At 60.7% G+C, this 13,065-nt stretch overlaps 3 protein-coding genes across 8 annotated transcripts in view; 2 read left to right on the top strand and 1 right to left on the bottom strand.

Moving 5' to 3' along the window:
* Window positions 1–1,489, top strand: part of SPEG (striated muscle enriched protein kinase) — a 30,562-nt gene extending 29,073 nt beyond the window's left edge. For all 5 annotated transcript variants that reach the window (XM_033064160.2, XM_033064159.2, XM_033064157.2 and 2 more), the window contains exon 43: window positions 176–1,489. In XM_033064160.2, coding sequence (XP_032920051.1) covers window positions 176–383 — 208 coding nt within the window. In that variant the 3' untranslated portion in view covers window positions 384–1,489. The remainder of the gene's footprint in view (window positions 1–175) is intronic.
* An 849-nt stretch (window positions 1,490–2,338) lies between these two features.
* On the top strand, window positions 2,339–7,148 carry GMPPA (GDP-mannose pyrophosphorylase A). 2 transcript variants are annotated; one of them, XM_033065375.1, is made up of 13 exons: window positions 2,339–2,462; window positions 2,531–2,628; window positions 2,717–2,820; window positions 3,213–3,405; window positions 3,573–3,632; window positions 3,782–3,912; window positions 4,049–4,063; window positions 4,639–4,773; window positions 4,973–5,070; window positions 5,204–5,250; window positions 5,347–5,439; window positions 5,531–5,699; window positions 5,788–7,148. In XM_033065375.1, exons 1-13 carry the CDS (start codon window positions 2,420–2,422, stop codon window positions 5,886–5,888), a joined length of 1,287 nt encoding a protein of 428 aa, XP_032921266.1. In that variant the 5' UTR covers window positions 2,339–2,419; the 3' UTR covers window positions 5,889–7,148. The 2 variants fall into 2 exon arrangements, with proteins under 2 accessions (XP_032921266.1, XP_032921267.1); XM_033065376.1 differs by lacking the exon at window positions 4,049–4,063.
* A 736-nt stretch (window positions 7,149–7,884) lies between these two features.
* LOC116998466 (rac GTPase-activating protein 1-like) lies at window positions 7,885–12,775 on the bottom strand. The gene is made up of 16 exons (XM_033064100.1): window positions 12,596–12,775; window positions 12,284–12,486; window positions 12,063–12,199; window positions 11,767–11,845; window positions 11,527–11,580; window positions 10,824–10,901; window positions 10,359–10,479; window positions 9,956–10,146; window positions 9,568–9,729; window positions 9,326–9,421; window positions 9,052–9,253; window positions 8,869–8,974; window positions 8,593–8,725; window positions 8,416–8,518; window positions 8,192–8,309; window positions 7,885–8,117 (listed from the first exon to the last, which is right to left on the bottom strand). Exons 1-16 carry the CDS (start codon window positions 12,678–12,680, stop codon window positions 8,066–8,068), a joined length of 1,920 nt encoding a protein of 639 aa, XP_032919991.1. The 5' UTR covers window positions 12,681–12,775; the 3' UTR covers window positions 7,885–8,065.
* Window positions 12,776–13,065: the final 290 nt, after the last annotated feature.

Raw genomic sequence — 13,065 nt, 5'->3', positions numbered from 1 at the left:
GAGCCAGCTCCTTGCCACATGGGACCCCTCTAGATATCATAAGTGGGAGCCTAGAGTCCATCACTGCTCTTGGGACCCCTGAGTCTTGAAGGGCAGTGGTGGTAGCTGGGTTTGGGGGGTGGAGCAGCAGTGGGCACCCCTGGCAGTCCCTGATGCAGAGCTGCCCCTGCCTCAGGAGCCGCCCCACAGTGAAGGACTGCTTTGCCAATGCCTGGCTCCAGGACGCCTACCTGATGAAGCTGCGCCGCCAGACCCTGACTTTCACCACCAACCGCCTCAAGGAATTCCTGGTGGATCACCAGAGGCGCCGCGGCGAGGCTGTCACAAAGCACAAGGTCTTACTCCGCTCCTACCAGGGCGGCCAGCCACCAGGGCCACAGTAACTGGTGCCTCGGCCACGGCCATGAGGGGCCGGGGAGCCAGAGGAACATTCCATGGGCCGCAGTATGGGGCGGCTGAGGAGGAGCTGGGACGCACCAGGATGAGTCCATGGACCTCATGTGCTGCTGTCAGGGATGATGGCAGCGCCGGTGAAGAGGGGGTGCTGCCGCAGCCAGACCAGCAGTGGAGTCCGGCAGTGGGAGGGTGGTGGGAAGCCTTGCTGCAAGGAACAGAGAATGTGGCAGAGGGGCAGGGGGAGAAAGGGATGCAGACAGAGGGGCAAAGGAAGCCCCAGGTGGGAGGTGAAGAGCTGCCAGTTTGCCAGTCCGCTCTGGCCACATGGGTCTCATCAGCCGTGTGCCTTATACTGCAGCCTGAGCTGCCCCTGGCCACGGTGTGGCAGTCCTTGTGTTCCCCCTGGTTTGCACACCAGCACCAGAAGACTGAGGTTGCTCCAGTGGTTTCTGCAGAGAGGGGCTTGCTCACAAACCCCTGCCAGCCAGCACAGCCCCAGTCCTTACAGCTGGGAGGGGGGCGCTGCCAGGCCCCCACCTTCTGCTCCTCCCAGCCCTGGTCCTGGCAAGTGGGTTTGTGGCTCCAGGACCGATGCCGGTGCCTTTCCTGGGGCTGTCAGCTGCGCCCCGTGCCAGGGTAGGGGACTGGCAGCACCCCCTCTTTGCAGGGGGCACCCAGGTGCCATGCACATCTCCTGTGTCTGCTCAGGCTCATGCTGCTCGTGCTCTGCCCACCCAGGTCTGGACCTTGCCCTGTACCCCACTACCAGCCTGCCCGCCTGTCCCAGACCCCTCACACCACCCACCTGACCCTGGGGTGCCTTGCCCTGCCCTGTGTCCCCTCCTCAGCCCTCCCTGGCTGGTGGCACAATGCGGGGTGCCCTGAGCAGGGGGACAGGAACAACGGCTGGGCACTCACCTTCCTCATGCTGCTGTAGTGATAGGGCTTTATTTATTGACTTTGGGGAGAAGGCGTCTGCTCATTCCGGTCCCGATTCCTGTCCCCTCCTCTCTGCCGGGCTCTGGAGTTGCCAGTGTCCTCATGGTTTGGAGCAAGCAACATGCCAGAGCAGCAATAAAGACCCTGAGCAGCCCTCCAGTTTCAGTGCCTTGCTGGGAGGGGATGGGGTGAGTGTGAAGTGCAGCCCCTGGTGTTTCGAGAGGGTCCTTGCCCCAAAACCTGGGGACCCGAGTCCAGAAAGGGTTCCATGTGAGGCTGGGCTTCCATGTTGGAAACCTCGTGAAAAAGTCAGAGAAGCCGTGAAGTACTGGGGCGAGCGCAACGGGGCTGATTCACGTCTCTCAAGTCGTGGAGTGAAAATACGGAACGCCGAAGGACCCGATGGTGGCTGGGACAGCAGGACAGCAGGGCAGGGCTCCTGCTGCGGGCATGGCAGGTGCCGGTGAGGGACCTGATGCCTGGCTATAAATATCCGCTACCCATATGAGGCAGGGCCGTGCCGGCAGGGACCGCTCCGGTTACAGCCCGCTGCCCCCAGGCACTCGGAGCTATGCCTGCCCCTGTGGGCAGGGCCACACGGCTCCAGCCCGGTGCCTGCGGGCAGTCACACGCTTCCCCCCACACACACGTGGTTACAGAGCTGTGCCTGCCGCTCGCCTGCGTGCCCAAGGGCGGGCCAGAGCCCGTGGTGTCCCCGCACGGCGCTCCGAGGCGCTGGGGCACACACACAGCCACTGCACCTCCCCTGCACGCTCATGCTGCCCTGCGCAGACCCACACGGCCGCAGCCGCTCCCCGCACACCCGAATGGACAATCGCTACCCGTAGTGACCACCGCCCACGCACTGACCATCGCCCCGCACGGCCACAGCCGCCCCCTCAGGCTCCCGGGGGCTCGCAGCGCCCCCTGGCGGTGGGCGGGCGGCGGCCGGGCTCGCGCGGCGCTGACGTGTCACAGCCACGTGCGCGGAAGTGGCGGCGGGGCCGGGCCGGGGTGCGGGGCTCGGGGCTCGGTGGCGGAGCCGGGGCTCGGTGCAGAATCGCTGGAACCGAGCCGAGCCGCGATGCCGCTCAAGGCCGTCATCCTCATCGGGGGCCCGCAGAAGGGTAAGTGCGCCGGGCCCGCGGGGTGTCCCTCCGGCGCAGTGCCCGGCCGACCCCGCTCTGCTCCACAGGGACCCGGTTCCGGCCGCTGTCCTTCGAGGTGCCTAAGCCGCTCTTCCCCGTGGCCGGAGTGCCCATGGTGCAGCACCACATAGAGGCCTGCGCCAAGGTACGGGAGGCCGGGGGGCTGGGGTCGCGGAGCCAAGGGAGAAGTGCCATTCGTTTCCTTTCTGACCCCTTCCTCCGACCCTCCCCAGGTGCCCGGCATGAAGGAGATCCTGCTGATGGGTTTCTACCAGCCCAACGAGGCCCTCAGCCGCTTTCTCGTATCGGCGCAGCAGGAGTTCAAGGTTCCCATCAGGTGGGCAGGTGCTCTCTGAGCCCTGGGGCACAGCCTGGCTCAGCCCCTCCCTCACCTGCCTGCCCCGGGCTGGCAGCCCCAGTCAGCGCTCTGGCACTGGGCAGGTGGGCTCTGTCCCACCGTGGATGGGCACAGCCTGGTTCCCCCATTAGTTCAGCCACCTTTCCTTTGCCTTGGACCCTGCTCTGGATGGTTCCTGCTCCAGATTTGCGCATCTAGCACAGCTCTAAGCTGCCACAGCCTCCTGCTGTGCAATGCCTGCATGAAACCCATGACTGTATGGCAGGAATATGTCTCTCCAGTCCTTCCCAACCCTTCCCAGCCCTGCTGCCAGTTGGTGCCACTAGACACCTACTTCCCTAAGCCCTCCCTTTTTCCTGCTTGGCTTGTAGGTATCTTCAGGAGTACGCAGCCCTGGGCACGGGTGGTGGTATCTATCACTTCCGAGACCAGATCCTGTCAGGTGGTGCTGAGGCCTTCTTTGTCCTCAACGCAGACGTGTGCTCAGAGTTCCCCTTACAGGAGATGCTGGAGTTTCGTCAGCAGCATGGGGATATGCACAGCTTTGTCATTCTGGGTACCACAGTGAGTGGCAGTGCTGGGGAGCAAAAGAGCTGCAGTGCTGTGCCATGGGGTTAGAAGCCAGCAGCTCCTGTGGTGGGTGGGTCCCACACTGTGAGGTCTGGGTTTCATCTGCTCTGCCTCCCAGTGCCTGCTGCTCCACCATTGCTAACATTGTCCTTATTTCTTAGGCCAACAGGACACAGGCACTGAATTATGGCTGTATCGTGGCAAATGCAGAGACACAGGAGGTACTGGAGGGCCTTGGGGAGTCAAGCACAGTGTGGGTGGCAGGTGTTGTGTTGCCTGTGTGGGTCTGTGGTCCCAGTGTTCCACAGAGGGTGTGATGCTGGATGGAGGGGCTGCACCCTGGGATTCAAGTCTCTTCCCTTGCCTCCAGGTTCAGCACTATGTGGAGAAACCCAGCACATTTGTCAGTGAGATCATTAACTGTGGCATCTACCTCTTCACACCTGCCATCTTCCAGCACATTGGCGAGGTCTTCCAGAGGAACCAACAGGAGCTAGCACTGTGAGTGCCTCACTCTGCTCTGTGTCCCTCCCACCCCCCTGCTTCCCAGGGCTGCAGCAGCACGCTCATCCTCCATTCTTTCTCTATCTTTTCTCCTCCTCTGCCATCACTCACTTGTTTCCTGGTCCTGCACCAGCTGTCCTTACCTTGGGTAAGTCTCCCTCTGTGTCTGCACTTGCTTCTCTCTGGGCTGGATTGATCCTAGTGGTAATGCATGCTTTCCCTTGCTTCTCCAAGCTGCTGTTTCCTCTGTTCTGCTCCTGGTCAGCTTGAGGCTTTCCCTTCCTCTCTTCCCACCCCATTCTCATTCAGCTCTGGATAAGAGGCTGAGCAAGCCTTGCACCTGGGAATGCTATCCTCCCCTCTCCAGCTCTTTGCACCACCCAGCCTGTCACCTCACATCTCTGCCACCACCCAAGCTAAAATCCAGCTGTGCAGGCTCTGGACTGGGAACAGGATCATACACCCACCTGGTCTAGGTGGGGCTCTTGCACCATCAGCTTTTGGCTCAGAGCTTATTTTGGCTGTCCCTCTGCTGCTCTGGGGCTCAGTGGGGCTGTCCCAACCTAGCCTGACAGCTGGTGCTGTCCCCACTTTCGGGGAGAAGTACGTGGCTACTGGAATCTGGGATTGTCAGAGTGCCTGAATTTGGTGAGGGTAGGTCTGCTGGGGTCCTCATCTGAGGCCATGGCTGGGGTGGGTGTCTGACAGGACTCTTGCTTGCAGAGAGGAAAGCTCCAATGGCTGGCAGCGTGCAGAAGTGATACGGCTAGAGCAGGATGTTTTCACGGCCCTGGCTGGGAGTGGCAAACTCTATGTCTACAAAACTGATGGCTTCTGGAGCCAGATCAAGTCAGCTGGGTAAGCGCTGGAGCTAGAGTTGGTGTAGCAGGTGCCTCAAGTGATCTGTACTGGGGATGGGAATGATCTGTATCACGGCTGGGAGTGAAGGGTGCTTAGGCAGAGGCCCGGGCCTGGGTGGGCGGTGCTGATTTTGGATCCTCCTCTGCCTTAGTAGTTCCAGAGTGACAAAAACAATCTTCTGCTTTTCCTCCTCCAGCTCTGCTATCTATGCCAGCCGCCTTTACCTGAACCAGTACTGCAAAAGCCACCCAGAGAGACTGGCCCAGAACAAACCTGGGGGCCCTGTCATCCGAGGTACCGTTCTGACACCCTAATGCCTTTGGGGCTGCCTAGGGAGGCAGTGGCACCCACAAGTGGGACCTCACCTATCTGAGAGGCAGGTACTCCTGTGAGTCGCCTCCCCTGAATCCACTGCTTTGTGTTGCAGGGAATGTGTACATCCACCCGACAGCTTCCATCGACAGCACTGCAGTGGTGAGTGCAGGCTGGGGGGCCCTGGGGGAGGGACATGCTCAGGGGTGCTGAGGGCATCACTGTCCTTGTCCTCATCACCTCCCTCTGTCCTCACAGCTGGGCCCCAACGTCTCCATTGGGGAGGGTGTGACCGTGGGCGCGGGTGTGCGTGTGCGAGAGTCCATCGTCCTGCACGGCGCCTCGCTCCATGTAAGTGGGGTCTGCCTGAGGGAGTAGGTGTCAACCCCCACCCGTTGCAGGGATGCAGCAGCACACTGCATTCCCCTCTCCTTCACTCCAGGACCACACCTGTGTCCTCAATACCATTGTGGGCTGGGACAGCACAATAGGGCGCTGGGCCCGGGTTGAAGGAACGCCCAGCGACCCCAACCCCAACGATCCCTATGCCAAGATCGACAGTGAGACCCTTTTCCGGGATGGGCGCCTCACACCATCCATCACAATCCTGGGTAAGTCTCTGCTGTATGGAATCACCCTGGCCCTGCTCACCGAGGCAGCTTCTCCCCTCCAGCTAAACCCTTTGTATCCTCCCCCCAGGCTGCAGTGTCACCATTCCTGCTGAGGTCGTTATTCTCAACTCCATTGTCCTTCCTCATAAGGAGCTGAGCCGAAGCTACAAAAACCAGATTATCCTGTGAGTCACGAGCAGCACCTGCCACTTCCCTGCTGTGCCCCACACCATGAGCCTGCACTGAGACCTCACATCCTGGGAGGCTCTCAGCACCCCCAGAGGGGTAGGTGCAGGCTAGGAGCCCTGCAAGTGCCTGACTACTGCTCCAGACAGACATTAAAGCTGATGAGCATCAGCCTTGCATGCTGCTTCTCTTGCAGCCCAGGGACCAGCCCTGGGCCAGGGTGAAGGCTTTGGGGACAGTACGTGGCTCTGGTACCAGCCTGCATGAGCATTTGCTGCCTGCAGTGTCTTGGATCCAAATTTGTGTGTTTCTCCACTAAAAGGCACTACCAGCACCACCTTGCCACTCCTCACCAGGCTCTTCCTGCACCATTTTCTATCTGCAATGCCCTGGAAGGTCTTGGCCCATCTCCAAGACCTGGGAGTTTTGAATGTGCCTGTCATGTGTAGGCAGCTCACCCCACAGGAGTAGATTGAGGCTCTTAATTTCAGCATGATTGCAACAGCCTGAGCTGGGCTCCTGCCTACTGCTGGGAAGACAGCAGTGCCAGGCTGTCCTAAGGGCATTGGCACACACATGAGAGTTGGGTCAGACTAGTGGCCTGCTGTCCCTGGAGGGAGCTGCAAGAGCACCCCTTCCCCCAGTACCACCTCTGCCCCCTGGGCTCGGTGTGAGCCAGGAGAGCTGCCAGCCCCACCAAGCCTGCTCCTGGCAGGTTGAGACCTGTGCCTGCTGCCTAGGCAGGGCTCAGAGTGACGGCACCAAGCCCCTGCTACCCTGGTGGGCCAACAGCCTCCTTCACACCATCATGGTGGAGCTTGGGAGGGCTCACTGCATATCGCCCTGTGTCACCAGCCACATCCACTGGGCACCAAAGTAATCAACTTATGTGTGTGCAAGTGGCAGAGATTTGACACCTCACTTTGCCTCAAAAACCTGATTTTATGGAAGGCAGTTTCCTCCTGAGCCTGGCATAGATTGTCTACAGTAACCAATGCTGCCCTTTATCCTTTTACCTCTCTGGTTTTAAACTCTGTGCTAAAGCCCTGCACTCCACAAAGGGCCTCATCACACCTCTCATTTTCAGCAAGGCACTGTATTAGGTATTCTTCATCCATCCACTACCATCCCAGTTTGATGGATTTGGAGTAAATCCTTGCTCCCAGCCCTGTGCCTTCCTCTGCCAGTCCTCCTGTGGTCCTGGGCAGGGATTAGCTGTTCCCTAGCTTTAAGCATATTAAATTCCTTCAGTTTTGCCTCTGCCTTGGATGTGTTAATTTCCTTGCCCTCTGGTGTACACTGCTGCACTGGGGAAAACTGAGCCAAAGTACTTGCTTTCAGGATTGCACATGAGTTCTCTTATGTGCCTCATCTGCTTTGGCTTTTAGTAGGGACAAAGGTTGATTGGCTGCTCAGTGGGGCATAGGGGCAGTTGTTATCCCTGTTGTGTAATGCCTCTTTTCCCTAAATTCCCTCTGCACTGGTTGCCCCTTCTGCAGAGTTATCTGGGGAACAAGCCCTTCCTGGGACATTGCTCCATTACAGCATGATTCTGCTTCCCCCTCTTGGAGGGAAAGAGCTGTACATCTCAGCCCTGCTCAGGCTTTGTGCACCTCTAGCACTGCCTGGGCTGGAGGGGAGGAAAGAGTTAAAGAGGCCTCCGCAGAGGTGCCAGGAAGTCTGGAAACACTTTAAGGTTGTCCTGCCCTGAGCAGCAACAGCTCCAATTACTTCAGGGCAACATCTGGGCTCGAAGAGGGGCCTCCCACATGAAGGGCTCCAGAGCAGAAGAATAGGGCTTCAGCTCGGGTGGGAGGAGGCTCTGCCTGCCCTCCCAAAACAGAGGTTCTGTGGAGCATTGTTCAGCTCTTGCCTGCTGCCAAGCCAGACTTGAATGAGCCCTAACCCCTGGTAGCAACAGGGCAGGACAGACAGCAGTCACAGCCAGGTGTGTTTTGCTGCAAACATTTAATACAACTTTTAAACCTGATTCAAAGTACAAACACTAGGGTAGTGTCCCTGCCACCACAGCTGGACAGAGCCAGCTCTGCTCCCCAGTCCCCAGGGAAGCAGAGCAGAGCTTTGAGCTCGGCACTGTCACTCTACCCACAGCTGCCTGGTCCTGCAGTCTTTGCTCCTCCAGTGCCAGCTCCGTGTCCTGAGGGAGCCACTGCTGCAGGCTACACAGGAGAAGGGAAGAACCGGCCCACCTTCCTCGGGGCCGGCCCCTGCCTGCGTGGGGAGAGATGAGTCAGGGGTACAAAGTGTGCTCCCCTGGGCCCCCACCCACGCCCGACAGCACTCACGGGGGCCGGGTGGCAGTGCCCACGCAGCTCCGCAGGGTGCTGGGGAGGCAGCAGGCACCAGCTGGGCTCAGCTGGCCTGGCTTGGGCTCTGGAGAGGCAATGGGCTGGAAGAACGATTCTGCAGGACAGAGTGGGAACAGCTATCACCCCCAGCCAGGGACAACCAGGACCCTTCAAGGAAGCTGAAGGCCAGGGTGGGTGGGGGCTGGGGCTCCTGTGCTCACCAGATTCACATCTCGGGGCTGGCATTGGCACCAGGTTCTCCTGCTCTGTCTCCACAAAGCCTCTCCAGAAGTCAGGTGGCAGCGAAAGGAGACGAGCCACCACCTGGGCAGTGAGAGATGTAGCACAGGGACACTGGCACTGCCCAGGGTACACCCCACACCTCAGGGACCCCTCACCTTGCACTGCCGAGGTGTGTCCTCCATGATGGCGAGCGGTGTGGGGTTGGCTGAGCTGTGTCCCACCAGCGTAGGGCCAAACACACGGGACAGGTTGAACACATCCATCTTGCAGTCAGGGCTGTGCGACACCCTGTGAGGGGGGACAGGGGGTGTGAGCATGCTGCCCAGCCTAGGGGCTCCTCATCCACAGCTTCCCTGCTCTAGGGCACAAAGCCTGGGTGAGGGGCAGAGCCAGGAGATGGCGACAGACCCGTGCCAGAATGAGCCACTCACCTGAGCAGGTGCAGCATGAGGAAGGCCAGGGTATCCCTGTTGGCTGGGGGCAGCTTGCTCACCACATGGCGCAGGGCTGTGTCACTGGCAGCATCACTGGGGATGTCTGTGGAAGTGCCAGGGAGCAGTGTTAGGAGAGAAGCACTCCCTTCCCCCTCCCTCACCTTGGGACCCCCTGCTCACCAGCAGCCCTCAGGAAGGCAGGGTGGAGGTTGAAGGTGACCAGTGGTTCCTTGAGCCCCCGCAGAAAGTCCTTGAGCACCCCACACACCACATGGATGTCAGTCACGCTGCTGAGGGCAGGCAGCGCACCCCCAGCCCGCAGCAGCTTCTGCTTCCACTCCCGCACCAGCTGCTCCGCGCCTGGCACCCGGTACAGCCCTGTCTAGGGCACAGGGAAAGGGGCTCAGTCCCGTGGGAGCCACGGCATTGCCACCTTCACCATCCTGGCCCCTACCTCTGTCAAGCCTCGTGCCTCCACCTCAGTCACACACTGCACCACCAGCGTGGGCACCAGGGGTGGTGTGGAAGGCGCGAAGTCAGCCAGCACACCCTAGGGAGAACAATGCCAACCTGCGCTGTGCCCACCACCCAGCCCTGCAGCCAGGGCGGGCAGAGGCCCAGCATTCTAGGGCCAGGAGCCCTGAAGCCTCATGGGGATATGGAGAGACACCCCCAGCACTGCTGTGCCCCTCTCACCTCACGGGGCCAGGAATGGTGGTGAGGCCTGGGTGTGCAAAGGCTGGGGCACTGCTCCCGACACTTGGTGTGCAGCAGCAGCTGGCACTGGCAGCACTTGATGGCAGTCTTCCCAAAGCGGATGCGGGAGCCACACACATGACATGGCTCAGGGCGGATCACCTGGAGAGGGGGGACAGGATCAGGGGCCCTGCTTCTTGCGGATATCCAGTACATTTATCTTTTATCCAGTATCCTTTATCTTCTCCCAGCCAGGTCCTACTGTCTCCATCCATTCCCCTGGCAGGCAAAGCTAAGGGGCTGGGGAATGAACGACAGTCCGGCCCCCGACCCCATAACTCTCTCCCCTGCCCACCTCCCCAGGGGAAAGGGAGCATGGGTCACACACCGTTTTGGAGGTAAACTTGTGCTGGACTTGTGGGAGACTCCGTGGAGGGGAGGGGAAGGGGGCTGGTGCTGGCTGTCCCACTGAGCTGCCCTCAGTGTGGCTCTCCTGCCCTGCAGCACGGCAGCCCAGATCTTCACCAGTGCCCCACACTGTGGTCATCTCTGCAGAGGGAGGAGGCAGTGGAGGGACACCTGAAAGATAAGCCACTCCATCACTTGGAGGCTTCCCACCTCCCAGGGAGCCTCTGCACGAGACAGTGGCATTTGGCATGTCCAGAGGACCCCAGGACCTTCACAGTGGGGACAAGCATCCCCCAACAGATCCCCTCCCTCCCCTGTAACAGAAGTGTCTTACAGCTAGGCCCATACCACCCCTCAATCCCCTTCTCAGCCCTTCCTGTGACCTGCACGTGCAGAGACACGATGTCCCTGGCGAGAGCGGCGTTGAGGCACCAGAACAGCAGGCATGAGGTTGTCAGCAGGGCCTGGGACTTCAGCAGGAGGGGGCATGGAGGGGACACTCACCTGTCAAAGTGTGAGACCAATAAGATATGTGACTGCAGCCCCACAGTTCTCCAACATCTCCCACACGATCTTTGGTCCACCTGATTGCCATTCCTGTGGTCCTGCACAGCCAGGGATGCTGCCACCATGGGTACAGGGTGGGGATGCAGGATTCAGAGCAGTGGTCTGGCATAGCCAGGGATGCTGTCCCCACTGGGACCAAGGTGATACAGGCACCCAGAGGAGACAGCTGAGCACTGTCCTCACAGCACCTACAGGACTGAGGACTGCAGCATTGCCTTCTGGCACTGGGGAAAACCCATGCACCCCATCCCTGCCCGGAGCACGCTAGGGTCTCTACTCACGGCATTATGGGGAGCCACAGAAGAACGGTGCCGCTTTGCCATCACCACAGGGCCAACCTGAGGGGCCAGGGACACACGCTGGAAATAGAAGACAGCGTGAAGGGCAGGCAGAGACCTCCCTCCCTGACTTTTCCCCACACCCCAGAGTGCCCAAGCCAAGTGGCATCAGCCCAACAAAATGTCCCAGTCCCACCCTACTCCTCCAGCACTGCCTGCCTCACACCAGGCATCATGGGGACCCAGGCTTCCCCATTGGGTCAGAGCCAGCCTGGGGCTGGGGGAAGCCAGGTCAGGCCTGCAATGCAGAGGTGCAAGCAGAGCGGGGTGCGGGATGCCCACACATGGTGATGAATTATTGAGGAGCCCAGCTGGGCCACGGTGGAACGTAATGGAGTTTCTATTGATCGTGGGAGGCTTGCCGAGAGACGATGCTCCCAGCCCAGCATCAGTAAATTAAATTCCCTGCCAGGCTCCTTGCAGCCTCCTGTAGTGGGATGGAGAAGTATCTGGGTGTCCTCACCTTGCATGGCACAGGGCCAGCACCCCAGCCTGGGATGCACACTGACACCTGGGTGGGCAGAGGGACCCAAATGGCACATTGAAGGAGTGTGATCAGAGCTGGGGGATCCTCACCCACACAGAGGCACAGACACCACCTCAACAGAAGCCCCCAAAACTTCCACATCCCAGCATTTCCTCATACCTGCCTGTCCGGAACTTTGCGCTTCAGGATCTGCGCCACCGTCATATCAACATCCTGAAAGGCAGCAGGGAGTCTCAGGCTGCATCAGGCCAGGAGCATCCCAGCATTCATCTCCAGCTCTGATAGCAGCCCACCCCTAACCATAGATATACAAAGGGGCTGTGCCACTGCAGAAGTGGGGCAAAACTACCCCCTCATTAATGGGGTAAACCCTGAGACTCACAGCTGAACTCTTCTTACCACGTCATCCTCAGTGCGGTCATAGCTGATATCCGAGTGGGACAGGAGGGACTGGCACGATTCATTCACTGCCGATGACCTGCAGAGTGAGCTCAGCTGGAACAATTCCCCCCTCAGCCAGCACCTACTTGTGCAGCTACTCCTGGGAGTCCACAGCTGATGCTTCTGCAGAGCCCAAGCACCTCCTTGCCCAGGCAGCCCCTCAAGCCCAGCAGTGATGAGGGGGAGAGGAGCACAGCCAACCCCACCCCAGGGCTGCCCAAGGAGCTGGGGTGAGGACCGCCACCCCTGCTCACCTCCTGATGGGTGCCAAGGCTGCCCCAAGGCGCCAGCCAGTCAGGGTACTGAGAACAGAGCACTGCTCCCGGCTCAGTGCCTCGGTACCCCATGGCTCCCGCATCAGAAAGTCAAGGACCAGCTGAAGTTTGCGTTCCTGAAAGTGAAACAGGGTGGTGGTGAGCAGGCTGAGGGCCCCGCAGCCAGCCCCGCAGGGTACCCCTGCGGCCAGCCCCCTGACCTGCTTCTCCAGCTCAGCCTCTGCCCGGTGCCGCTTCTTCATCTCCACCTCCACTTGGTTTCGGGCGTGCTTCAGCTTCACCTCCAGGGCTGCCCGCTCGGCCTCCACACGGGCCAGCTGCTCGCGGGCATGACGCCCATCCTGCTCCAGCCTGCAGCATCTCTGGCGCGTCGCCTCAAAGCACCGAGCTATCCGGATGTAGTCTGGGGAAAACAGCAGTGGGTGGTCAGCCGGGACGGGGAGCCAGCCCCCCGCTTTCCCAGACCACGCCGGCGGCAGAGACGAGGATGCCGAAGTGCTACACACACCCACCTTCCTCCACGTTGCAGCAGAGCTCCAGGAGCTGCAGCCCCTGCTCCAGACGGGCCAAGAGCTGCCCGCAACGCTGCCGCAGCATCCCGCCGTACGGGACAGGACGGGGCCAGGCCCCCGCAGCCAGGCACCCCCTTCCCACGTATCCACCCGCAGCTCCTGCCCCACGCTTTCCCCCGACCGCCGGGATACTCCGTGGGACCTCGGGACGGCGCAGGCTCGGGGGCAAGGGGCCCTCCCGGCCGGCCTATGTGGGCCGGGGGCCGGGGTGGAGCCCGTGCCGGCCCCGCCTCCGCCTCCCGCCGCCACCGGGGTCCGACCCGCCGCCCTAGCGGCTGCCGCCGCGGTGGAGCATTCCCGGGATCCCAGGGCGTGGGATGCCCCGGGGTGCGGGTGGCAGCGCTGGCTGCAAGGTTGCGGAGCAGGGTGAAGGTCGCCTTTGGGGGCGAGGGATGCCCGGGCACTGGGTG

Source organism: Catharus ustulatus, chromosome 7 (genome assembly GCF_009819885.2).
Source record: "Catharus ustulatus isolate bCatUst1 chromosome 7, bCatUst1.pri.v2, whole genome shotgun sequence".
In the NCBI taxonomy this organism is placed as follows: Eukaryota; Metazoa; Chordata; class Aves; order Passeriformes; family Turdidae; genus Catharus; species Catharus ustulatus.
The sequence above is the reverse complement of the archived record's forward strand: the minus strand, read 5'-3'. Positions and strand labels throughout refer to the sequence as shown.